Source organism: Amborella trichopoda, chromosome 13 (genome assembly GCF_054954075.1).
Source record: "Amborella trichopoda isolate Santa Cruz 75 chromosome 13, AtrichopodaSantaCruz75HAP2 v2.0, whole genome shotgun sequence".
NCBI lineage: Eukaryota > Viridiplantae > Streptophyta > Magnoliopsida > Amborellales > Amborellaceae > Amborella > Amborella trichopoda.
Window position 1 is genome coordinate 30,096,251 of NC_142348.1, and position 27,091 is coordinate 30,123,341.

The 27,091-nt window shown below is 42.2% G+C and overlaps 1 protein-coding gene and 1 long non-coding RNA gene across 2 annotated transcripts; both read right to left on the minus strand.

Moving 5' to 3' along the window:
- Positions 1–9,160: 9,160 nt before the first annotated feature.
- On the minus strand, positions 9,161–10,702 carry LOC105421506 (uncharacterized). Its single transcript, XM_011629032.1, has one exon. The coding sequence runs from the start codon at positions 10,700–10,702 to the stop codon at positions 9,161–9,163; it is 1,542 nt and encodes a 513-aa protein (XP_011627334.1).
- A 5,177-nt stretch (positions 10,703–15,879) lies between these two features.
- LOC148779155 (uncharacterized) lies at positions 15,880–19,942 on the minus strand. Its single transcript, XR_016047101.1, has 2 exons — positions 19,720–19,942; positions 15,880–19,393 (listed from the first exon to the last, which is right to left on the minus strand). It is a non-coding gene; the product is annotated as an uncharacterized LOC148779155 (long non-coding RNA).
- Positions 19,943–27,091: the final 7,149 nt, after the last annotated feature.

Here is a 27,091-nt window from a genome sequence, read left to right on the forward strand (position 1 = left end):
TTTCAGCTGTTGATTAGACGCAGGCTCATAATACATCTTTCTCATTATCTGATGAGCTTGGGGACTGTAGAGATCCCACTTTCGAGGGGATGCTATATCTATAAATGGTGATCCGTGAGAGGACTCTGGTTCATTAGGTTTTTGAGATTCTGGGACAAATTTGGGTAAAGGCTTAGAGGGGATGAACTTAGGTGGTGTCTCTTTCATTACTGCTGTCCCTTGTTCATGAGGTTTATCTTTGTGAGGAGGCCCTCAACCTGCTGCTTTAGTTCATCGCTCCTTGATTTCTGCCTGAGGAGCCAAGATGTCGAGGAAGAGTCAGGGAGGAGATGGTGCATTGAACGTAGCAACACGGTGTGCAACATCATCTTCCAACGTAGCGATCGAGATGGTCAGTACTTTTGGTGAGCAGGTGCGGAGTTAGCCGTAGCAGTAGGACGTGCAACATCCTCTTCCAACATGACATCTAGGATGGTCAAGATCTTTTGAAGAGCAGGGAGAGTAGGCTGCAACAGCATGGCATGCATCGTCCTCTTTTGAAATGGCGATCGAGATGGTCAAGATCTTTTGATGAGAGCTAGCTGTAGCAACACAATGTGCATCATTTTCTTTCCATATGGCAACAGGGTAGACCCAGGTCTCCAAAGTTTTAGCATGCATCACCTTGTCAGACCTACCTGGCCTCTTAAGTGTGACGATCGCCTCATCGTACTCCATGACTTGCTCTGTTTAGCCCATCATAGGGGGTGGATCTTTGAAGTTGTGAGCGGATGATGACACTTGTCCCTTGGGGTACTGAGGTAGTGCTGTTTCGGGGGGTGCAAAGTAAGGCATGTCTGCATTGATTGGGGTCAAGGGAATCTCCTAACCATACCTCTCTTCTTCCTAGAATATTTATGCAAGCATTCTCTCCACATCTTCGACATCCTCATGGGGAGAGATGTCAGTTCTCCTCATGATGTACCTTGGTGTAGCGTCTACAGGTGGCATTTGCTCTTTTTACTGTAACTCATTGGTAAAGCAATACTTGACATCCACATAGTGCGACTTTGTAGTGGGAAACTGTCTTTTATTAACATAGCCCATGTATTGACTTCCATCCTAGCTATATCTGCAACATTAATAAAGTGTCAATGGAACCACCTCATGGTCATGGAGCCAGGGACGACGAAGTAATGTGTTGTAGGAAGTATCGATATATATCACATGAAATTGAACATAGGCATTCAAATCACTGATCTTGAGATGAAGATGGACGGTGCCAGCCGGTCTCTCCCCAGACAGATTGAACCCTTGGACTGTGAGGTGCAAAGGCTTCAACTGTTCAACTCTCAATCCTATATGGGTAAGAACCCTTTTTGGAATGACATTCACAGCGGAACCTCCATCATGCATAATCTAGTTTACTAGGTCATCATGCAACTCACCAGTCGCGAATAGGGGTTGATTATGAAGTTTATCCTGCAGCTGGAGATCATCATCCCAAAAAGTGATCGACATGCAATTGTCAAGAATTGTTGGATCTACCTCGACCCTCTCAACTTCGGTCTCATAAACCTCGGGCCCGGCAAGAGCTTGAATCAAAGCCATACAAATGCCCTTAAAAACAAATAGGGCATCATAGATGCTCAATAAGGCTCGACATTTTTTGAGATGTCCGACCGCATCATACTTGACCTAGGGTACTCGAGTAATGAAAGAAAATGAAAAGGGCACCCAAGCTCGCGAGGTACCCAGGTTATTGGTACCAGCAAGGATGCCATGACTTTATCTAACCACATCCGTAGAATTAGTGGGGTCCTGGCCCTCTCAAAACTGTAAGGCTTGTTAAGCTTATCGCTGATGGAAGGTTGGTTGAGGTTTGGAGACGGGGAAACTTGGTTATAAGACTTTGGCTGTCGCTACTCTTGCTGAGGTTGTCGTTGATGTTTTAACCTTGGGATTCCCATGGAGGTATCGATATTTAGAGTCTTCATGGGGGTCCATCCAACTGGGACTTGAGCATGCACCAGTGTAGCGGTGACCGCTACACTGACTACATACTTCTGTTTGTTATTATGTAGACCAGACCAGTTGTTATTGGAACTTCAATTTTCTCCTCCACTCGAGGCTTAAAAGTGGGTGCGATCATGGTGTTTGCGTAGGCTCTCAACACGCACTGTCCGGAAGATCATGTTGGCAAAGGTAGTGGGATTTGATGCCTCAACATGCAGGAAAATTTCTTTCCGCATATTTTAAACGTAGGTTTGAACAACGTCTACCTCGAGCATTGGGTTACTTTGAGATATCATGTGGTCTCATCTTTGAATGAATTTGTCCACATATTCATCTGGTTTTTGGATTATATTGAGAAGATTGATAGTTTGAACTTCTCATTCAACCTAGTAGAAATGCTCATAAAATTGGCGCTCCATCTCAGCCCAAAAGTGGATCGAGTTCAGTGATAGTTGGGCATATCACTTGAAGGAAGGCCTAGAGAGAGTCTCCATTAACTATCGAAGATGTAAGTGTTCCTGACATGCTAACACAACGTGTGAAATATGTTGTTGGGGTGAACTAGTGCCATTGAAGATCAAGAATCTCCCCTTTTCGTAAGTTGATGGGAATGAGATCTGGTCAACATAGGCAAGTATGCCTTATTTTATAATTCTATTCCTTGCATCCCTTGTACTTGCATATACCGCTTACTTTGCTCAACCATTGTCTGAATGGCCTCTTGAGTGGCTGTTGGTGAGGCGGCTAGTGGAGCTAGTGTAGTTTGAGACTCATGATGGGGTGGCCCTTGTGCCGCTGGAGGAGGTGGCGGTCTTTGTTCTTCCTCCAATGATGATGGCACATTGGGAAAGCTACCCCCATGGTGAGAACTCTCTATTGGCTGCCTTGTATTTCAACCTCCTTAAGGGCGTTCCATAATTTGGTTCAAGGTTTCCATGAGATGAGCTATTTGCTCCTCACAACCATCGTTGGCTTGGTTGACCATTATGACATTCGCTCGTTCCTCGAGTGGTGGTGCCCCATGCATGGTAGAGATCTTGCATTAATTTGAGACTTGCATTGGAAGTCTGGGAAGGAGAGGTTGATGTTAATGCTCGGGTGAGCTCCAATTCTTGACGGCCTTGGGACTGTGGTGTTAGCTAGTCCGGTTCATGATGGTCTTGAGGCCGTAAGTATGCCGCTTCGTGATGGTCTTTGGATCGCGGTGTGAGCCTACTTGGTTCCTCTTCTTGAAGCTCAAAAGTCAAGCATTGGGCTAAGTTATCCATTCTTTAGCCTATTTCTTCTTACAATGGATAGAATGGATTTGTCCTTTCGAGGTTTTCTCATTTGTCAAGCATTGGTGCCTCTCGCCTCCTTGTGGGGATCCACACAAACTACTTTTTTTTTGGCTTTTAGGTTTTGGTACACACGTTCTTAAAATTGAAACTTTGTACGAGACTTGAGATGAGCTGCTCGCTTCAAGCGGGTTAAGGTGAAGGTGATCACTTTAGGTAGTGTGTGACTACTCGACATGGGAGGCTTCATGGTCGCCTTGGTGGAGGAGTTGGGCCTTGCCAGAAGTCGGGGAGGCTGCTCGACTTGCCTCGGCACATGAGTTTTGCCTCGGGTTCTTCCTTGGGGGTCGACACGTATAGAATGTGGTTGGAATATAAGGGCACTTGAAGGAAAGGTCTTCAAGTACCAGGCGGTGAGGGATTTTGATGGCTTTTTCTCGGATGTAGGGGTAACTAACTCCCAAGTCCGTTTGCAAGTGTGGTTACGCGCATGCTCGCCTTTTATCGTCTTGCCTCGATTAGGGGCTGACAAAATTTATCATGTCAAACCTCCCGAGCCTTTGCGATGACCTTTAATATTGTCCCAAACCCCGTTCTCAATTTCCTTGGGCTCATAGCCTCAGTTAAAGGGGAGACATGTCGGTGCACCAAGATGGACCCGGTGCTAGGTTTCCTCAGACTTAAGGCAAGGGCATGAGTTAGATGGATAGGGATGATTTGGGTGTGAGAGGGGTTTTGGAGCTTTCCTACGAATGTGGGGTCAACTAAATCCTAGTTCATTTGCTGGGTGGTCAGGCGCATGCTCTCTTTTTATCGTGTTGCCCCGATTAGGGGCTAACAAAATTTCGGTAGCATGTCGACCCTCTCGAGTCTTTGTGACGACTTATAATAGTGTACCAAACCCCATTTTCAGTTTCCTTGGGCTCAAGGCCTTAGTTATAGGAGAGACATGTGGGTGCAACGAGGTGGACTAGGTGCTAGGTGCCACCAGTCTTAAGGTAGGGGCATGGCTAAATGGATAGGCATGAATTGGGTGTGAGCGGGTCAGTGGTGCTAACGTCGTCCCTTGGAACCTGAGGAGGTAGTAGGCACATATGTGTACCACATGCATATGTGTGATGCAGGCGGCCTTAGGGCCTACCTGGGGTGCATGAGCAGGTCTGGCAGCTGAGGTGCCAGCCTCTCGATGGTTTGTGAGTGTGGGGTGGATTTTGGGCCACCATTTGTGAGATGAGATTGCGGCCTGCCCCTCGGTGAGATGTATGCGTGTGAGGGGTGGCCTTGGGGCCATCCTTGGTGAGGTGACCGACGACTAGGCTGCTGGTGAGTGTGAGTGAAGGGCGAGTTGCTTTGTGGCTGCCACATGTGTGTGAGCACCAATGGCTAAGCCACGATGACGATGTGGTGAGTGCAAGTGTGGGAAGGAGTGACCTTGTGGCTGCCTCTTGAGTGGGTGCTGACAGTTAGGCTGCTGGTGGGATGCTATGGAGGGCGGGTGGACTTGTGGCCACCCTGTGCTTGAGCACCAGCGGCTAGGCCACCGATGGGGTGCTTTGGTTGAGAAGGGGTGGTTTAACAACCACCTCTTAAGTGGGGCACCGATAGCTAGGCCGCCCATGGGGGTATGTGAGAGAGTGTGGGTGGCCTTAGAGCCACCTTGTGAGGTGTGGCCGATAATTAGGCTATCAGTGAGTGCAAAGGTGAGAAGATGAGTGGCCTTGTGGCCACTTGTGTAGAGTAACTGGTGGCTTGGCCGCCGGTGAGTGAGATAAAAGGGGTCGGGTGGCCTTGTGGCCACCCTGTTCAAAGTTACTGGCGGCTTAGTTGCTAGTGAGTTTGGAAGAGCAGTGGGGGGTGGCCTTGTGGCACACTGGTGGCTTAGCCGATGGTATCATTGGCATGGAAATGGGGGTTGGCCTTTGAGCGACCCCTCTAGCCTTGACCAGCGGTTAGGCTACCGGTGACTGGGTGTATGAGTGCAGGGGTGGCCTTCGGCCCACTCATGAGAGAGGCAGACCATCAGCATTGCTAGAAAGTGGGAAGCATAGGACCCTAAGGTTGCTTCTTGACCCAGGAGGGGCATAAGCCCTGGTGTGAGTGGTTGAGCCACCACACATGAGAAAGGCGAGAGTGACGGGTCGGCTTAGAACCCAACTCCCTAGGGACAAGCAATCAGACGCAGGGATTATGAAATCCTCGATACGAATGTTGAAGTGCGTGGACTTCTTAACCATTGTGTGCACTCAGCTCAAGGAGCGAGTTGAGTAAGCGTGCAAATGGGAGGAACCAACAATGGGGTCGGCCCTATTTTTTAGTGCTATGTCTGCACCCTTGCACACGTGTGTGTGTGTGCACATGGGTGACACCGGTGTGTGTTCGTGAGGATAAGGGTGGACAGTGTGGTGTGGTTCGAACAACAAAATTTAGATGACCTAAGGCTTATCTCGAGGTGAAGTGGTCGGATACACTCGAGCAAATTGCCGTCTTAAATCCTGGTGCTTGTATGGCCCCACAGAAAGCCCCTATAACCGATCGACACTGTTTGGACTCAACCACCTTGCTCTCTTCTTGGCTCAGTTTCCTCACTTGAATTGTACACTCGTAATGGTTCAGGTCCTATGAACTTCTAGGCTTGTCCCTGGTTTGGAAAGGTTTCAAGTGTAGGCTTGGTTCAAGTATGGGTTGGGCTAGGTTACACTCTGATCTACGCCGATCTCTGTGATGAGAGCTGCTCAAATCTTAGCAAAAAGTGTATTATTTTTTAAAAGGTAGAGAAAGTGGGGTCGCTTAAATTATGGGCTCAGAAAAATCCCAGATGTATACAGATCCGGTCTTTTTCTGAGTCCACTGGCAGTGCCAGCTCCAAATCTGTAGTTTGACAAAAAAAGGCTTCTAAATTTTAAATCTAATGACGAATTAATTTAAAAAAAAATAAAAAAAAAACCGATAATTAAATGAAGAAAACAAACTAAATTAAGCAAAGAAAGATATACTTACCTCTAAGGAACCGAAACCCCGAGTTTCGAGTTTGGATCAGGCTGCTCTTCCGATTTACGCTACCATCTCCTTTTTTGGATGCTTTTGCTAGCTGGAATTGGTAGATCTAAGGTTCTTTTGACCTAGATCTAGGGTTCCTAAGGCAAGGAGAAAAGCTGAGAATTTTTTATAGGGTCTACCTAGGTTTTTCTTGGGATTGGAGGAGAATTTCCTTCGTTTTCTAAAGGTTTTGGGATATCTAGAGGTTGAATTTGGCTTCTGAGATTTTATCTAATTTTTTAGGATTTTTGGATATTTTTTTTAAATTTTTAGGAATTTTCTAAGGGTTTTTCCTATTTTTCGTATTTTTGGGTTATTTTTCTAATTTCAAGAATTTCTTTGTGGTTTTTGGTCTCCTATTTTTCTTTTAGGTTATGAAGGTGGTATTTATAGAACTCCATTGGTGATGTTTCCTAATTTTTGTGGAGTTTTTTTGGATTTATCTTGAAGTTTTAGCCTTATCTAATTAAAGAAAACACGTTTACTGTGTCATCAGCCTACAAAGACCAAATTGTCATTTGTTATATTTTTTTATCCTTAGGTTTGATTTAGGCGATTCTTGGACCGTTGGAAAGCTCTTGAGCTCTACTTCGAGTTAGGATAGGATTTAGGTAGCTTTGGGTTAATTAAATTGGGTCTTGCCTATGGTCTACTAAGGTTTGTGTGGTTCTTTAGGACTAGAATTGAGGTTTTTAGGAGTTCCCTTAGCCAAAATTTCAAGGGGGTGTCTACAGGTGCCCATCTTTGGCATTCATCTGGGGCACCAGGTGAATGGCCAAGAAATAGACACTTGAGACACGGTGGGAAGGAAAATATTTTTCGAGAGATCATTCTTTTGAATGATCAGTACCCTTTGGGTAGGTGGTACGGTGATGGATGCTTTTGATCCGTAAGACATTGAACTGACACTACTATATTTGAGTTAATGCGGTTGAGAGGTCTCCGACAATCGGGATCCGAAGTGACAGTCAACAGGAACTGTACTACCTTTGAGCCGATGACACTCGTCACTCCAAGCTACCTAGGAAGCTGCTAGTGTAGTCATCTTCGATTTTAGACCTTTTTTTCAGGGTCTGATTCTCCAATCGAATAAGATTTTGATTTAGAAGAAATGATAGGATGATGAATTTTTAACAAATTGAACTTCTTGTTCGTCTTTAAAGATTATTGGGGTTGACAAGTTCAAGCTTTTTGGTATGGGAACCTATGAGTTGGTCACTATTTTCCTAAGGGTTTGCAAGCATGACAATCCAGGATTTGGTGGCAGCAGACGCATCATATCCAAGCCTCCATGAAACTCCTTTGTGTTTTAAAAATATTTTAGAAGGTTTTGAAGATAGATTGAAGTTTGAAACAAAAACAGAGTTTCGAGCTACGTTTTAACCAAAGAAATTAAGGTTTTTGAAAACTCACGAAACATATAGGAGAAATTTTAAAGATGGATGAGAAATTTTGAAAAGCAAGTTTTTGGTAAGCAATTTAGGCTCATGCTACCATGGAGCTCTCCCTTCTTCTTCTTCTTCTCTCTCTTTTTTGTTTTTTTTCAAGAGCTTGTCGAGCCTCTACTTGGGACTTTCAAGACGAGGAATCACTAAGTACTTCCTCATCTTCCAATCTTGGCTCTTATGTCACAATTCAAGGAAGACTTTTTCTTGTTTTTCCGAGCAAACCGGTGTCTTTGATAATATGAGATGTGCCTCATAATGCTTAAAATATCCTTGGACTTCCAATTTTGTTCCTTCACTAGCATTCTTTTGAAGTTCAGATAGTCGAGCCTTTTCAATTTTTACTTGGACTGATGCCTTCCTTTGCTTTCTGACGCCATTCTAACTTGAGAAGAGAAGAGTTTATGGAGATTTGGATAAGAGACGAAAAGATAGAGAAGTTATAATTTTTTATTGCTTTGGGGTCCCTTTCGGATGTTCAGCCCGGTAGCCTTTTTTCCAACGCTCGGGGTTCTTTTCGGATTTTCAGCTCGGCGAATTTCTTTTTCTTTTTATTTTTATTTTTTATTTTTGTTTTCTCTTCCACTATCGTCCCTTTCGGGTGTTCAGCCCAGTGGCCTTTTTTCCATCACTCGAGATTCTTTTCAATTTTCATCTCGGTGGATTTTTTTTTCTTTTGAGGAAGAAGAAACAGGGGAGGAGAAGAGTTTGTGGCGTTCTTTTCCTTCTTTTGGACCTTCGTCCTAAAAAGAACAGATAAGAATCGATCATCCTTCCTTCTTCCAAATGGCAGGGGGGCCCTAGTCTAGGTTATCCTTCGATTTTCCTTGCCCTTAGTTGATATCTGATACTTCCTTGACAAAAGTTGTCGAATCTTTATAGAATATTTCATCGTTGAACTGCTTTACTCGAGCTTTGATTTTTAGACTCGAAGTCACTCTGAGCTTCCTAATCCTTCAATCTCTTGTTAAGTTGGCTAAGCTCATTTTTTATTTCCTTTTTTTTTCTTTTCTTTTATATTTTTATTTTTCAACTCCTTAGGTTGTCAATACCATGGAGTAGAATGACTAAGCAGAGCATGGATCCCCCCCTTGGCTTCTTTGAAAGAGAGGCGTAAGTGATCACCCCACGTCTTTTCGATAATCTTTTTTAGTTGCAACTTCATGTTGCTCTTGAGGTGTATATTGCTTCAAGGCATTTTGGGAGTCGTCAGATAAGGGTGGGCCTCACCAATTGCCCCTGCTTTATTTTCATCACCAAGTGAGGGTAGTCTTATCAAGTGGTTTGGCATGGCTGCTCCTGTAGGGTCTTCTCCATTTTATGAGACAATCAGTTTCTTGGATGAGACCGCCTCTACAGTATTTTCATCAGATGGGGCGGTCCCTATCAAACTGGTGGATAGGTCTGCTACTGTTGGATCTTCTTCTTTTCTTTGAATGTGGGTGCTCCACGTAGTGGAATCATGCCTCTGCCCCTATCATTTTCTTTGGATCTTTTCTCTTTAGGGAATAATATGATTTTATCTTTAATGTTTAGTTCTTCATCCCATATAGGCTGGTTATTCAGAAAATCCAGTGAAAGTGGCCAAGGTGGTCCCCTTAGAATATTTAGGGGTTTGATTTCTTTTAGCTCTTGTAGAGATGTTGAATTGAGTGGCATGGAAGGGGCATGTATGAGATCCCCATAAACTTGACATTTAGGACATCTATTTACATATTTCCAACAGTCTTCCGCTATAGTAGTCCAATAGGATCCTTGTCTTCTGACTTTATGAGCTAAGAGTGTTGCCTCTACGTGTCCTCTTTCGTTGTGTAGTTCGTTAAGTACCATGTTGACTTCTGGTTGGTCAATACACCTTAGGAGGATTCCTTCAAAGGACTTCTTGTAAATGATGTCGTCTTCGATCAAACAGTTGATTGAGAATCTTCTTAAGGTATCCCTGTCTCTCTTTGAGGCTCCTTCTGGATACGTTCTATCTTTGAGTAAGACTGATACATCATGATTCCAGGGCTTAGTTTTGACTATCTGGTTGGCCCCGAGGGTGAACATTTCTTCTTCCCTCTCTGATTCTTGATCTTCTTTTTCTGAATCCATCTTGGGAGGAGAAAGATTACTCTTGTGTCTAATGTAGAATGGTTGAACACTCATTTGGGGAGGAATGTTTACCATTGGTGCGAGAGTAGCCAAGGTATCGGCGAACCAGTTGTTTTCTCGAGTCACATATTGAAAGGTTACTCTTTTGAAGCATTTTGACGACTTTGCAACTAAGTCCTGGTAGAGCTGGAGCTTTTTGTCTCTAACCTTCCATTCTCTGTTGATTTGATTTATTATAAGAAAAGAGTTACCCACGACCCGTAATTGTTCACTTTGGAGTTCACGGGCATTCTCGAGACCAGCTATTGAGGATTCATATTCTGCAATGTTGCTTGTACAAGGAAAATTGAGCCTTATAGCAGTTGGAAACATTATTTTCTCTGGAGAGCATAGGATGACTGTGAAACAATTGCCGAATTCATTCCTAGCCCCGTCAAAGTATAACTCCCAAGTGAGATCCTTAGTGACAAAGAGGTCCTCATCAAGGAAATCCTTTTTGATGGGGACGCAGTCAGGTAAGGCATGCTTAGCTAAGTGATCGGCAATTGCTTGCCCCTTGACTGATTTATGAGTAACATATTCAATATCAAATTCTCTTAGGAGCATTCTCCATTTGGCTAATTGTTTATTTAGAACATGTCTTTCTAGCAGGTACTTGAGTGGATCCATCTTGGATATCAGCTTGATGGTATGAGAAAGCACATAAAGCCTCAACTTTTGAGTTGCCCACACTAAGGTTAGACAATGTTTTTCCACATCCAAGTATCGTATTTCATAGTCAACCAATGTCTTACTGATGCAATAGATGGTCTTCTCTTTTCCTTGGTCATTATATTGCCCTAACATCACCCCCATTGTCTTATTTGTCATAGCAAGGTAAAGGAACATAGGTTTGTTGGGATCAGGTGGACTCAAGATCGGTGGGTTAGAAAGGTACTCCCTTATACAATTAAAGGCTTTTGGACATGTCTCATCCCAGATAAACGGGGTGTCCTTCTTTAACAGATGATTGAATGGACCACATTTCTAAGGATTCAGCTTTAATTGGTGCTCTCGAAGTTGGCCAAATACTCTTTTCAAATTGGGAAGGTGGGCTTCCCGAGTTTTGGATTTGACGAGGGTGTCATCCACATAATCTTCCATAATGTCATGCATCAAGTCATGAAATATAGCAGTCATGACCCTCTGGTAGGTTGTCCCAACATTTTTAAGATTGAAAGGCATGACTCTATAGCAGTATGTCCCCCATTACGTGATGAAGGAAGTCTTTTTTGGGTCTTCTTTCGTCATGAGGATCTGATTGTAGCTAGAGAAGCCGTCCATGAAGGACAACATCTGGTGTCCAACAGTGTTGTCAACTAGAGCATCTATATTTGGAACAGGAAAGTCATCCTTAGGACATGCTTTGTTCAGGTCCCTACAGTTGATACAAACTCTGATTCTCTCATCTTTTTTAGGTACTACTAAGATATTGGCTAACCAATCTGGATAATCCACAGGTAAGATGAACTTTGCCTTTAAAAGTTTGTCAATCTCTTCTTTTATCTTCAACTCCAAGTGAGGCTTTTGTCGACGTAGTTTCTGTTTGATGGTTGTTGCCCCTTCATGGAGTACAAGATGGTGTTGTACCAATACGGGAATTAAGTCAGGCATATCTTTATAGGACCAGACAAATATGTCAATGTATTCTTTTAAGAGGGAGATCATCTTGTCTTGTTTTTCTGATGACAAAAAGCTTCCAATTCTTATGATCTTCGGACCTTTCTCAATTCCTAGATTAATGTCTAAGGTCTCCTCGACAATAGCAGTAGAACTACCGTCGAATCTTGTCTTAAACTGCTCAGCTTGGAACATGAGTTCCTCAGTGGGAGGTTCTTCATCTGACTCGAAATTTTCATCAGCAAGTGTGTCTTCATTTGTTTCATTTTCATTTTCTTCCTTGACTTCGTTTAAGTTGTCACTGGATTGTCAAAGGTCTTGACTGCATTTTCTACAATCTGAAAGGTAATGGTGTGAGAGAGGCTTCGCGCAGGATACCTGTTTAGGCATGCGCAGGATACCTGTTTAGGCATCCTGCGCCAACCCCTTTTCTTGGCACATGGACTTGAAAATGTCATTGTATCCCCTTGATGGATTCAATAGATAAGGGAGTAATGCTCAAACTTTCAGTAATTGCCCTAGTTTGCTTGGGAGCCGAGGAGGTGGTAGCCACAATATGGGCTCCAAGTGTAGACAGGGAAAATTGTCATTTTAACAGTTCTTCTTTTAGAGGAATTTCAATTATGATCTTCGGTTTTAGAAGAAATTAGGTCTTTTGGTGGTCAAGACTTTGAATTCCTCCAAGAATAAAACTTGGATGCCGAGAAGATTTGAGTTTACATTGAAGTTTAGAAAGTGTGCAACCCAACCCTCTTCGATCGTCAGTGTCTACTTTAGCATGAGGGGAATGAGTAATTGCCTCAGCAACACCTTGCCCATGTTTTCCAAGGCCAAAGCCGGGGTAGTACCCTTGAGCCAATAACATATTCCATGATGTGCACGAATCGAAATCATAATGACCATAACAAATTTTCAATTTCTCAAACACTTCATGCGTTTCAAGGATCATAGCACAATTTTCCTTGTATGTTAGAAGTGGGATCTCTTGGATTTTCAATTTTTTAGAGAGTTTCACTTTTACTGCTTTGACTGTATCTGAATGTACGCAAGCCACTCTTCCAACAATTGGAAACTTCAGGCATTGGTATAAAGTGGAGGCCACAACAAGATTTTCATGTAGCCATGGCTTGCCAATGAGTAGATTGAAAGAAGGTTCATTGTCAAGGACATAAAACCTCTCTATATGGACCACTGATCCAATCTTAAGAGTGAGAGGGATGATCCCTAAAGTTTCTCTTTGAGCCCCATCATAGGTTGCAATTGAGATGTTTGAGCCCTCAAGGTTTGTTTGTGATAACTCTACTCTTAGAATAGTTTCTTGGAATAGTTTTCAAGGGACAGATGTTCAGAGATGCCCCATTGTCAACCATCACTTTCCTGATTTCATAACCGCTCATGAAAACAGTGATGTAAAGTGGATGAGCGTGAAAAAGATCAAACCTCAGAGGTATATCATCATCAGTAAATGTAAGGGGGTCGGTGCTGTTAAAAGATTGATCATGTTGCTTAGCTCTTTGGGTCTAGTATGGGCGGTAGATTCAGTATCTGAGTCATAGTGAACTACAGAAATGACTAGAAAATTATACAACAAAAAATCTTCTCTTCTTTTTTTTCTTTTTTCTTTATCTTTTTTTAATTAGCTTTCTAAAAAAAAAAAAAGAAGATAAAGATGCGTCTAAAAGAAAAAGAATTTTTTTTTTAAAAAAAAGAGAGGATAATGTCAAGAAAATTATAAGCTATACAGATAAGGTTTAACAACAAAATATAAAATAAAAAAAATGAGATCTATTTCTAATCTAAGAGATAAAGCAAAGAAGGCCTAGATCTATCTTTTTTCTTCTATCTTTTTTAATTTCTTTAAAAAAATTACTTTATCCAAAGATTATCTAAAAAGATGATCTAAAGATAAAGATGAGATCTAAAAGAAGATTATCTAAAAAAAATAAAGATGATCTAAAGATTGATTTAAAGATGATCTAAAAGATAAATCTAAAGATGATCTAAAAGATTGACCTAAAAGATGATCTACATATAAAGATGATCTTATGCTAAAGATGATCAAGATGGATATAAAAGAATATCTAAAGAATAATAATAATAATCATAATAATAATAATAATAATAATAATAATAATAATAATATTATTATTATTATTATTATTATTATTATTATTATTATTATTATTATTAATATTAATAATCATAATCATAATAATAATATTAATAATCATAATAATAATAATAATAATAATAATCATAATAATAATAATAATAATAATCATAATAATAATAATAATAATAATAATAATAATAATAATAATAATAATAATAATAATAATAATAATAATAATAATAATAATAAGAACAATAATTGATATAACAGATGAATATAAAAGAATATATGATCTAAAAGATCCAAAATATCATAAAGATTAAGAGAAAAAAAATTCTAAATTTTTTATAGAGAGAGAAAAAATAAGATCTAGAAAGAAAAGATCTAATTTAATAAAAAAGAAATCTTTTCAAATGTACCTTGTTTTTTTTTCTTCTTCTTTTCTTATACTTTTTATTTCTATATTTTCTGGAAAAATAAATATGAGAAAAATAATAAGCTTTTTAACTCTAAATTATGGATCTGAAGCTCAAGATACCTCACGGTGGACACGAAACTGTTTACACTCCGATCTGCACCGATCTCTGTAATTAGATCTGTTCAAATCTTAAGAAAAATTGTATTATTTTTTAAAAGTAGAGAATGTAGGGTCGCTTGAATTATGGGCTCAGAAAAATCTCAAATCTATATAGATCTAGTCTTTTTCTGAGTCCACTGGCAGCGCCAGCTCCAAATCCGTATTTTTACTAAAAAACGCTTCTAAATTTAATTAAATCTAATGATGAATTAATTTCCAAATAAAAATAAAAAAAATAGATAATTAAATGAAGAAAAACAAACTAAATTAAGAAAAGAAAGATATACTTACCTCTAGGGACACGAAACCTAGAGGTTCGGGCTTCGATCAGGCCGCTCTTCTGTTTTATGCCACCATCTCCTTTTTTAGATGCCTTTGCTAGCTGGAATTGGTAGATCTAAGGTTCTTTTGACCTAAATCTAAGGTTCCTAAGGCAGGGGTAAAAGCTGAGAATTTTAGGTAGGGTCTACCTAGATTTTTTTTGGGATTTGAGGATAATTTCCTTAGTTTTCTAAAAGTTTTGGGATCTCCAGAGGTCCAATAAGGCTTCTGAGACTTTCTCTAATTTTTTAGGATTTTTGGAAATTTTTCTTAAATTATTAGGAATTTTTTAAGGGTTTTTCTTAGTTTTGATATTTTTGGGTTAGTTTTCTAATTTCGAGAATTTCTAAAGGATTCTTTGTGGTTTTTGGTTTCCTCTTTTTCTTTTAAGTTATGAAGAGGGTATTTATAAAACTCCATTGGTAATTTTTTTGGAGTTTTTTCGGATATTTTTGGATTTATCTTGAAGTTTTAGCCTTATCTAATTAAAGAAAACGTGTTTACTACATCATCAAATGCATTGACTGCATCATCAGCCCACATGGACCAAATTATCATTTGTTATATCTTTTATCCGTAGGTCTGATTCAGGCGATTCTTGGATCGTTGGAAAGATCTTGAACTCTACTTCAAGTTGGGATAGGAGTTAGGTAGTTTTGGGTTAGTTAAATTGTGTTTAAGTTGCCTATGATCTACTAGTGTTTGTGTTGTCCTTTAGGACCAGAATCGAAGTTTTTAGGAGTTCTCATAGCCAGAATTTCGAGGGGATGTCTACAGGTTCGTATGGGTTGGGCTAGATTAGATGAGCTAACTTGGGGTAGGCTAGGTTCGTGTGGGTTGGGATAGCTGTTGGGTGTATTTTCACTTACTATATTTGACAGATGCTTAATAAATTGAAGGCGTAATTATGAGAAGTGTTTAACCAACGACAAATAAATGTCTCAACATACAATGGATAAGATATACAAGCTCAATGAACCTGATTCTTGAAGATATTTGCAAAGATATACTCCTAATGTGATAAAAAGAATGTCAAAACTTATCATATGAATGCCCCAATATGCCTTTAGAATCTTGGTTCGTCTATCAATTCGTATATGTCCTGACTTATGGCCCATGATAACAGGAAGTGTTAAACCATCTTACTGTCAGACAAATTCTAGAATACATATAATCCTAAGGCTCTTATATGCCTTTTCTCAATATATTCAAGGAATTTGATGTGGTACAACATACTTTCAGGTCTGACATTGGTCAAGTATGTTGATTTTGACTAATGATTCATGATAAAAGTAGATGTTCAAACCATGAAAGCAAAGGAGATTAACAAAAGAGATTAACAAAAGAGATGAACAAAGAAAAGGAAAAACAAAGCATTCATTCCATGTGCTAAGGAATTACAAGTCATGAACGGTGGCCTAAAACCACAAAAGAAAAGAGGAGAAGCAAAGAAAAATGAGAAAGATAAAAGCCCCCTAAAAGTTGTTGAGGGCTTCATGGATCTTTGCCATCGCTACCTTAGAATGCTTTGAGACAACCTTCATGTGCTCCTAAAGGTCATTAACTACTGTTGTGAGCCGTCTCACTGACGTGCTTGCCACCTTCATGCTAGCACCTAGATTCTTCAAATCCTTAAAATTAGCCTGGCTCTCCTTTCACCACCCCTCTTGTTCCCCCTTCAGCTCATGATATCGACCATTCATCTTCTCTATCTTTTCCCAGCTCGGTTATGTGAATCATGCCATGATCCTTGAGATCAGTTTGATGAACAAGAAGGGCGACTTGCTTGCGAGTATAGTCGGTTATCAGTCCCTGATGTTGAGCAAGGAAGTCTTCCACAAAGTTCAGTTGAACACCACGCAGCTCGCGCGCATCAGACTCACTCCTCAATGCCTCCACCCTCAGCTGCTCTAAGTCATTTGAAAGACCTTGGAAGTGTGCAAATACCTCCTCATCAGGATTATAGTTGGTCAGAGCAGCCGCGCACCGTCGGAGATCAACAATCCCAAGCTCAAGATCATAAAGAGAGCACCCTCTCAATTGCTAAAGGATGCCCTACAGCAAGCCAGCCACCATGGCAGATTTTGCATCTGATAAGGGATTTGTCATCAAAGGACCTGGGGCAGAAGTAATCTCGACCAAAGGAGACCATTGTGGTAGCCACTACCTCAGGAAGAACAAGGGTGAGATCTGCATCCATGAGTATATCCGGCTCAGGTTGTGACTCGATGTATCAAGCCAAAGAGGCTAGAACCTCAGCAGCACCAATATCTTCCGAACAAGCACATCAACTTGCTCGATGGTTTGGTCCAAGCAGCCTGCTTCCCCAATGCTTGGGAACTCTAAGTTCATCAACTTAGGTGACAAGCACCCTGGAGATGGTATCAGCATGTCATCAGTCTCAGAGCAAAGAATCATGTCCTTAGTCGAGGCATCAGAGGTGATATCATAAATTGTCATCTCAACCACATGATTGGCTTCCACCATGGGAGCAGGGCTGCTCTCTCTTGGGTGACAACTCAAATCAAAAGTAACATGTCGAGAAGGAGTCGTTGAAGCTATAACCGGCTCAACAACGAGAGTTACCTCTGATGATGTGGAAGGATTGGGAGAAGCTGCGCACTTCACGCTCTTTGCGAGCTTTGAAGGATTTGATGGCAAAGCATGGGATCTACTCAAGGTAGGATGGGGTGAGTGAACAACACTAGGAGTAAGATGAACTAGGAGAATTTGCTTCTTCAATCGAGCACTCTTCTGAGGCACCAAAGGCTCCGGGACAACTTCAGAACTGAGGTCTTCTGAAACTCCCCTCTTCTTCTTCTTCCCTTTCTTCACTATAGCCCCTTTATACAATCATAAGGATGTATAACGGCAGGCAGAAGCAGAATGAGGACCCTACCAATTAGGGCATTTAAGTCTTGTGTGAGCTGTCCCTCGGTCCCACGAATGACACGTCCTTCCTTCCACTAAAAGATAGAGAGAAGACCATCAAATAAAGACATGATCTTACCCTCAAGAGAAAGAAGTTGGCATGATGACTCATAAGCAACCATCACTTTGGGGACCCCAATCGTCCTCCACTATTTGGGGTACTTAAGCTCGAAGATCTTTGAAAAAGTGGGCGGGGCAAAGTTCTTCCCATGCTTCGTCTCCCACTTTATAGGGATGTCACCTTTCCAAGGGTGCTCTACTCGCCAGTAAGAACGATTAGTGAGATTCCACCACCTCCAATATGCCTCGGTAGCGCGACCAATACAACCGTATCTTGGGACAACAAACTTGTTTACCCTGGTAAGGTCGAGGCACGTGGCCCAAGTCGTCCTCATGTGACTATCTGTCCATGATTCGCACCTCACACCAAGAGTATCTCTACCCTTCAAAGCCCCCACCTTCCTTTATCATTTTTCAATGAGCACGAGATATGAACATCCTTAGTCGAGCCCACGTTGGAGAGTGAGCCAATGAGGGTAATAAGCTTCAAGTTTCCTGTCACTACACCTCGTCACACTTAAAACGTACATTAACTCATGAGTCTATGTGGTGGCTCCGTCGAGTATCTCACCAAGTGCATCCGAGAAAGCCCAGCCAGTAGGACCACTAATGGGGAAAGGTACTTCATGTGGGAAGAAAGAGTCTTCACCAAAGAGACTCCGCGCGCTATTGGGGGTGTGAAAGAAGGCCTTCTTCCCTACGACCCTCATGAGCTAGGGACATGAAAACTGTGATAATAGCTGATTTATCTCATATGTCCCGAGAAAATAGACTGAAAGCCACCCGGAGATGTAGTGCACTGGGAATGCGGTCCTGAATTGACCAGGAAGAGCCTCTCCCTCAGGTGATTCACACCCATTCACAAGCTTCATTGGTTCCCTCGAGCCATCGCTCCCAAGCTGTGGTAAATAATGCATAAAACTGACTAGCCATCTAACAAGCACCCGGCCCGAATGTGGCCGCTTTTCAATCTAGGGAGAGCAAATTTGAATAAGAGTAAGGTTAGATAAGCCGTAGATATACCTGGTCCTTCTCAGGTTTCTGTGGTGGAACCCTAGACTGTACCTACTCCTTCCCCTTCTCCTCAATGGCCTCATTGGAAGAAGCCTTGCCACCAATGACACTATAGTCAAGCTCCCCCTCATCCTTACAGGTCCTATGAAAGAAAGATTGCCACTTTATGAAGCTCACATGGTCGTCATCTTCCTCTGATCTCAAAATTTGATAGATGTCAAACAATTCACGAAACCCAGGAGGTGGTGCTTTTCCATTCACCAGATGGTCATAAAAAATCACCCTATTGCTCGGTAAAAACTCATCATAAATATCTCCTAACATGGGCAAACCACTCACAAAATAGAGATCGAGAAGGGAGAACCCTAACTCCCCATGACCAAAGAGCCAGGAGTTGCTCACATAATTCTATATCTCTAATAAGTCCCTCATAATATTTGAGCAATAGTCATAATAACCTAGCAAGCACTGACATGCTGAGCGAAAAGAGCACAATTTAAGGGTTCAAGAACTATATCCCCTAAGATACTGGTGCTCACCTTCAAACCGAAGGCCAAGAGAAGACCACACCAAGCCTTTAATCTTCATCATCCTCTTCCCAAGAGTGGGGAGGTCCAAATGAGAACCATAGACGCGGTGAAGGAAATGGAACACGGCACATCATCACCCTCCTCCACGGACCCTCCATCCTCAATCTCACGAAGGTGGAAGCGGGCACTTTCACCCACAAAAGTTATGCTTAAAGGCCACTTTAGCTCACAAGCAAGGGTAGTGAGCTTAAAAAATTGGCCTCTCGCAAGAACAACTCCAGTATAAGTATTGGTCCCCACTCTCCCAGGCTTTGCAAGATTTCCAACGTCAGGGACATCACCTGCAAGAACACAAAAGAAAGTTCATCATACTATGAACTTCATAAAAGAAGTGAAGATGACTAAAACTGGCGAAAATTCGATAGCATCTCCCTTAAAAATGGAGATACGATGATAAAAGGTGCTTGGCTAGCCCAAGTCAACTTGGAAGATTCAGAGAGGGCTATACTGCAGGTTCAAGCCCAATCAAGATGCGCCGTAGAAGAGCCCACTTTTCGATAAAAAAAAAACATGAAAAGATATGGATAGGCATGAAAACTATGTAAAAGCATAGAAAAACATGCAAAATCCTACAAAAAGACAAAGAAAAGGGATCGAGATGGCCTACCTCTTCCGGATGCTCGAGAAATGCGTGCCATGGGACCTGGATGCTCCAACAACCCCCTAAGCCTCTCAAAAGGCTATCCCCGTTCTCTCTCTAAGGTGCTCTCCACTTTCTCTATCTAAAAAGTAAGAAAATGAGGAGAAGCGGTAAAATGAAACATTTACCCGCTTTTATACTTGAGTAGAAAGTGGAAAAAGGGACATTTCTCCTGTAACACCCCACAAGTCTTCAATTCCAAGATGGTCCACTCTATCAAAAGTAAGATGGAGGGCAATGAAGCAAAAGGGAAGGAGCCAAAATATGATCGTTGCCCCTTGCATAAGCCTGCAGGCTAAAAATCCCCTAGGGGCATAAGCATCCAAAAAGCCCAAATGGCGTTGGGATGGGGCGAAACCGAGCCTATTGTGAAGGTCGGGTCTGGCTTAGTAAAAAATCGCCCGGCCTGGGCGAAAAGGGCGCCACGAGAATGGGCCGCCACTCTAAAACAAGGGGGGAAAGACCCCCTTTTTCTCTCTTTCCATTCGCTCGTGTTTCTCTCTCGCCGTCGGGCATGTGGTCTAGCTGCGGCCCCAACAGTCTCCCCCTTCTCTCCATTTCTTTCGTCTCTCTCTCCCTCTCATTCAAGTCTCTCTCTCGAACTCGAGCCCGCAGCTTAGCTATGGGTCCAAACTCTCTCTCCCTCTCTTTCGTCTCTCTCCCCCAATCGTTCTTGTCTCTCTCTCCCAAATTCAGACCCGTGGCTTAGCCTGAGCCCATACTCTCTTTCTCCCCTTTTGTCTTCCTCTCTCCCTTACCCGAGCTCACGACCTAGCTATGGGCCCAATATCTTTTTTTCTCTCATCTCTCGTATCTCTCACAAATGAAGCCGTGGGCTCAACCCATTTTCTTCCCTCTCATTCTCACTCCCAATCCTTGTCCACCCTTCTCATTTCTTACCATCCCACCTCTCATTCCCTTACATCCATGTCATTCACCCCTTTTGGCTCTCGGGCCTCAACCCTTCACATCACATCTCTAACACTCACCACTCATCGCCCACATTTCGCCCATGGCCACATGCAAAGGTGCAGACACCGTGGACCATCTCCCTTCAATCGAGTCACATTTCCCCCTCACCTCAGACACCATTCAAACCTTGAATGGTAGCTTCCGTTTGACCATTTCACCTAATTTGACTTGACACATTTTAACACTTATTGAGAATTATTCAAGACTATGAATGAGCGTTCCCATTTGAACTGATTCCATCCATGGACCGTTCAAATCCTTGGATGGTCACCCAGTTCGCGTACTTCATCGCATATAGACTCGACACTCCCGTCTCCATCACGTACACCATTTAGACCCGTGAGTGGTTTCCTCATTCAACCACATCACTCCCTAATTGAGTCATCAACCTCCTAAGTGGCCACTTCCATGTCCAACCCCTTCATACCCCTAAGACGATTCAACATCCTCACCCACCACCTAGTATCATTTGAATTCACAAATGAGCGCTCATACCAACCACTTCATCCCCATTGGAGTCTCACTCACAACCTTTGTTCCCCCAAGTGAGTCTAACACGCACCATTAAACCCATCTCTCCATCCCCATCACCAATAAGGGGACATTCCCATTCTGCACCATACTATCTGCTAGCATGTTATCAGGAAAGTGGGAAACAAAATAAAAGCAGATATGGCCATGAAGCCATGGGTAAAAATGCAAAAAAAATAGAAAAAATTGGCATGGTGAAAACCCGAAAGGGTGCCATGAGTAAAAATGAAAATAAAGGTAGACGTGACTCTAAAGTCACGGGTAAAAGCCTAATAAAAAGGAAGTTGGTGAAAACCGTTATGCGCCACCACTTCCACCTAGTTCAGGTGAAAACTTGAAAAAGTTCAGTAGATTGGGAGTTAATACCAGCAAAAGGGTGCCCTATTATCGAAACCAAAATATCCTAAGAAAAAGCTTCAACAACTCGGCCCAGACTCTAAGGGGCTCCTGAATGTCAGAAAAATCACAAAGATGGCAAATCAGATCAGCTTTATGCTTAAATGATTTCCTCATCAAAAAGTCAATCATAGCAAAGTCATGAAGACAATTTGGGCCATTGACTGCCAAGCCAAATCAGTACCCCCTACACAAAGGGTAATTGTCTTATTAAGGTTCCCAATTGCTGAAGGTTTAGAGGTTTGGGATGGCCACTAAAACGCCCTTGACTAAGTCCAATAGATTGGGGTGCAAGCTCCAAATAGGCTGTCTTATTAAGGTTCCCAATTGCCAACTGTTTAGATTTTCAGGATGGCCACTAAAAATCCCCTGACTAAATACAATAAGATTGGGGGTGAAAGCCCCAAAGAGGCACCCTCATGTCAACTAGTTCAAATCCTTGTGTAACAGCTCATGTACCTGACATGGCAACATTTACTGAAGTGGGAAGGAAGCCCTTAAGCAAGGCCCCCACCAGTGAAGCATAGAAATTCTGACAAACTGGGAAGGAAGCTCTTAAGCAAGACACTCGATTGCAAGACAAAACCTGATTCTGACAAGACTGGATCACAAGCCCTTAAATAAGGCCTCCGGTTTTTGGAACAAAAAATACCTACTGAAGTGGGAAGGAAGCCCAAGTACGGTCCTCACCAATAGATAAATTAGGGCATTGATGAGTTGGGAAGAAAGCCCTTGAGCAAGGCCCCTAGCTACCAATCTCCCTCAAAAGTTCTAGCAGGGCTGGTTCTCAAGGCCTTAAACAAGGCCCTCAGTCGTTAGAACCAAAATCAACCTCAGTCATCCCTCAAGGAAGAAGCATGGCATGATTTCCTATCAAAATTCGTGTCGATGCCAATGATTTGTAGGGTATTTTTGACATACTTGTATCGTCGGTATGATTAATGGAGAAGCCAGTAGCAACCTAGACCCATATGTACCAAAAATGCCCAAAGACTATAGAAGCCCTGACTAAATAAGCTTAATTTTGGAAGAGCACGAAAAGCTTCCATATTGACCTCAAAAAGCATGAGAGAGTAGCATTTTATGCCCAAAGGGTGTCTCGATCTGACAAAGATAAAGCAGATCAGGACGAAAATTACATTTCGTAGTACTACTCTTTAGCATGTTGAAAATTACCTCATGATTATAGCTATATGTCCAAAGTCTCAAATGAGTACCAGACCACTACCATTAGATTCAGAAGGTCCAAAAATCGCTAAGTATCAATTTTCAATTCATTTGGACACTTCTAGACCATTCTAGGTTCAAATTACCCAAAACGAGTAAGTTTTACACTATTCTTGTGTAGCATCTGTGAACCAATTTCTATTTACGAAAAGTACGATTTTTAAACATGGAAATACTTTGGGAGGTCATAACTTATTCATCTTGAACTCGATTAAGCCCAAATTTATGTATGTCGTGCGTCTCATCAACACGCATCTTTCGACATATGCCAAGCACGGTAAGGGCTCCTGTATGGGGAGAAATATTAGAGAGAAGTTGCTTAAAAAACATGAAAATGCAGAGTTTTTAAAGAGAGACATCCATTCACTCCTATAGCCATTTCTTGAAACCCAGACATCGGATGGCCTCATGAGTGGGTCCATTATGATTGTGGCTCGGAGGGCTTCGATTTAAAGTATTATTTGCATGAGATTAAGGTTAGGAAGGCATCTGATTTGAGTTTGCAAGAAGGAATGTTTTTTGGTTGCCGAAATCCCATTTTCTGGTGACCATCAAAATTAGAGAAGTAATCAATCGGCATTCATATCAAGGGGTTTTCGTTGCAAAGCAATCACAATGACCTCTCCTTTGATTTGTATAAAGAAAGTGACAAAAAAAGAGACAAAATGAGCAAGATCGAAGAATCAAAATCTCAAGAATATGGGTTTGGCCGGATTTTGGAAACAACCTCCAAAGTTTGATTCAAGTTTTATCAAATTGATCGTCTCGACAAAACCTTTGTTTCTACGGTGTTAGATTACTCGAAATGTCATTGTAAAAAGCCCCGAGGCATGGCTATGGCAAGAGGCCCCTCCAAGAGGGAAGGTTTTGTCATTTTCAAGATTCTTTCCTAAGGCAAAATGGTCAGTATGCACAATTTTATTCTATTAAATGTCATTTTTAAGCAAATTTTTTGTCTTTTGATCATCCACCCTTGTTTTATGGAGATCCTATATAAATTCTTTTCACCATTTGTAACCCCAAGTTGAAGAAGGTAACCCAAAGTTGAAGATAATTTGAAAGCAAGGTGCAATAGTTTGAGGTTTCTTGTGTGGTGCTTTCATTCTTCACTTCAAGAGAGAGGAGAGAAATATTTTACTAGAGAGAGAATACCCATACCACACTAACTCTAGACCTTAGACCACACCAACCATAATCCGTACGACTCATACACTCCAAACCATACTCCCTATTACTTATTATCTCCTAATCATAGTCCATCTTAAACCATAACCCTTGGATTACCTTAGCCCATCCAACCCAAACCAACTATACACCTTAGTTTACCCAACCCACATTAACCATATACACTAGCGTAGCCCTTCCATAAACTGCACCCCTTTGAACCCATATCCCCCAACCTACCTTGACCCTTCTCCTCCACAAGGACCTCTCAAGGAGCACCAAGACCAAGCATAGCCGTTTCTCTCTCTTCTTCCCTCTGTCTCTCTCTTTCTCTCTCTTTTTCCCTCTTTCTCTCTCTTTCTCTCTTCTTTCTCTCTCTTTCTCTCTCTTTCTATCTCTTTCTTTATTGAAATTATTGGTTCTATAGGTGCCCCTAGGCTGATTAGTATTCTTTTCTGCTTGGTACAGAGCTGACGCTATGAAAATTTGGCATACCTAGGCAGTAGTATTATTTTTCTTGTTGTTGTTATTATCCTTTGATTTTGCTTGGGATGGTGCAGCCACTGTTGGATTTTTTGGTTTCACATTGACGACAATGATCTTTGACTTTTCATATAGAACGACTTGGTTAATCATTTGTTGAAATGAGAAAGGTCATTGCCCGTGTCAGAAGAAGTTCATGTACTCTGATAAAGAATTCTCCAGGCACATGCTCATTTGTGAAGTTTCAGGAAGCCCACAATCAATGACCTTTGATGTGGCTACCCTGAATCAATTGGCGAAGTTGGGGAACGACTCACCTACATTTTGCTTCATTACAACTAACTCCTCGAGGGTCATTGGTTGTTGTTTGGTCTCACGTTATTGTTTGACAAAGAATCAAAACAATTAGTTAGTAGTCTAATTAGGATATTTTGATACTACTTCTTTGAACCACGTGAAAGATTGATCGATGAGAGTTTATTGAAATGTGGCCTTGGGACAATGTGGTTTCTCTTCAAGAGCTAGAACAATCAACAGGTAAGCGGTGATGATTTTCAGGGTCACCTCCATTGAACTTGTTTCTTGAATTTTGAGAATATGAAACCCAAAGGAACGTGTTAGATATCCCTTAGAACATCTTTAACATAAGATCTTGGAGGGAGTCTGTTTGGAAACTCCGATCTTAGCTAAGGTTTCTTTGAATGTTGATAATTTACCTTTCAGTTGGGCGAGCTCAATTGACTCAAGGTCTTAACCTCAAGGGTCTGCTGGTTGCCCTGAACTGATGGTAAAGTTTGGGGTACATGAGACGAAACTGATATGGGCTGCACCGTACTTGAAGCAGGCTAAGACTGCGAAGTGGTTAGAGCTGGGTTAGGAGGCGACATAGGCGAGGAGGCCTAAGTTGGGACGGCTGGATACTGATACGGAGTTGGCACAACTAAAGGTTCCTGAGGCAGTGGGTAGTAGTGATAGGTCAGAGAAGCAACCTAAAATGGTGGATCCGGGGGTTGATAAGCTGGGGCCGACAACTGGAAATCGATTATAAAGGCTTGGTGTACAAGATATGCTGGATAAGGGTTATTAGAGGCTGGTGGTACGGCTGGAGGATATGGAGTCGACTGATATGATTGACTAAGAGGATACTAGGTTGGTGTAGGGATTAATATCTTACTTGCAAGTGATAGAATTGGATCGGGTCGGCCTGAAGAAACTGCACCGTGGGTTAGTTGTACGTGATCTAAGGAGGGTTAGGTCTAGACTAGTTATGAGACAGATTTTCTCGTGGCCAAGTTGGTTCTATGGGAGGTTCAGGACGAGAGATTTGGTGGTGCTAACTCATCAATGTGGTTGAACTGGCATGATTCTCTTGGTCTGGGGTAGAAAAGGCTCCTTGACTCTGACCTAAGCGACGACATTAAATCCTAGGTGGGTCGTGTGGCTCAACGAGGCCATCATGCCTTATGAAGGCCTTGATCGAAGGCAAGTTCTTGAGGTTCTCAGTCAACCCACTCTAGGGAACTCGGGGTGCATACCCCCATTGGATGAGCTATGATGTCTTGGGTTCTGACTCTTAGAGCCCTTAGAATGGGTCGTTGAAGGACCTTGACCTGGTTGGGCTAGACTCTCTCCTACCCATGCCTAGTAGACCTCGTGGGTCAGGCGAGTTTGGAGGGACGGGGGTATTGCTGATGGTGTAAATTTTGGTAGCATTTCCTCATGACCTGGAAGTTTGTGTGTGTGGTCGGGGGGGGGGGGGGGGGGGGGGGGTGACCTTGATTGAGCAACATCTTCCCTAAATTGGATGTTTGTTGGGGGTGTGACTCTAGTTGGTCAGCATCTCCCCAAGACTTAAATGATGATGGGGGGTACAGCTCTGATTGGGTAGTATCTCCCCTAGACTTAGACATTTGAGGGTGATGTGGCCCTAGTTGGGCAGCATCTCCCCTAGGCTCAAACGTTTGTGGGTGTACTGCTGGTTCGATAATATTTCCCCAAGGCCTAGATGTTGAGGGAAGGTAACCCTGGTTCCTTAGTACTTGGTTGCATGCTCTAACTATTTAGGGTGGCTCGAGCCATGTAGACTTGCTATACTACATGGCTTGGCTGAACATAATGTGGCCTAAATACTTTGAGCCCAAGGCATGGAACTATGAACCCACTGGAGCCTGACATAGAGTGACTTGAAGTAGGGTAGGTCCAAGGAATTGAGCCATAAGGTTCTATAGGTCGAGCCATCCTTAGGGAATCTAGATGAGGCAATGAGCTCAATATCTGAATCATTGCGGATTATAGACATGACTACAGACATGACCACTATGCCAAATATGCAACAAAGGGTGCAACTGAATAGGTTTGAAATAACGTCATTTTGACCTTTTGTCACTATAGGTACGCTGGTTTCATGGTGTTCCTAGCTAAGTAAAAAGCTAAAATAAGTTAGGCTTTGATAAGTACCCACATAAGATCCAGCTATTGTGAATGCGAGAGGCCAGTCCTTACTATAGTGCTTTGCTTCATTGCTGGAACACCATAATGCTCCATGCATGAAACTGGTTCTCACATG

What these genes read in the sequence shown, in the direction of transcription:
- LOC105421506 (XM_011629032.1), bottom strand. Translation starts at nt 10,702, where the DNA reads ATGGGGGTGATGTTAGGGCAATATAATGACCAAGGAAAAGAGAAGACC.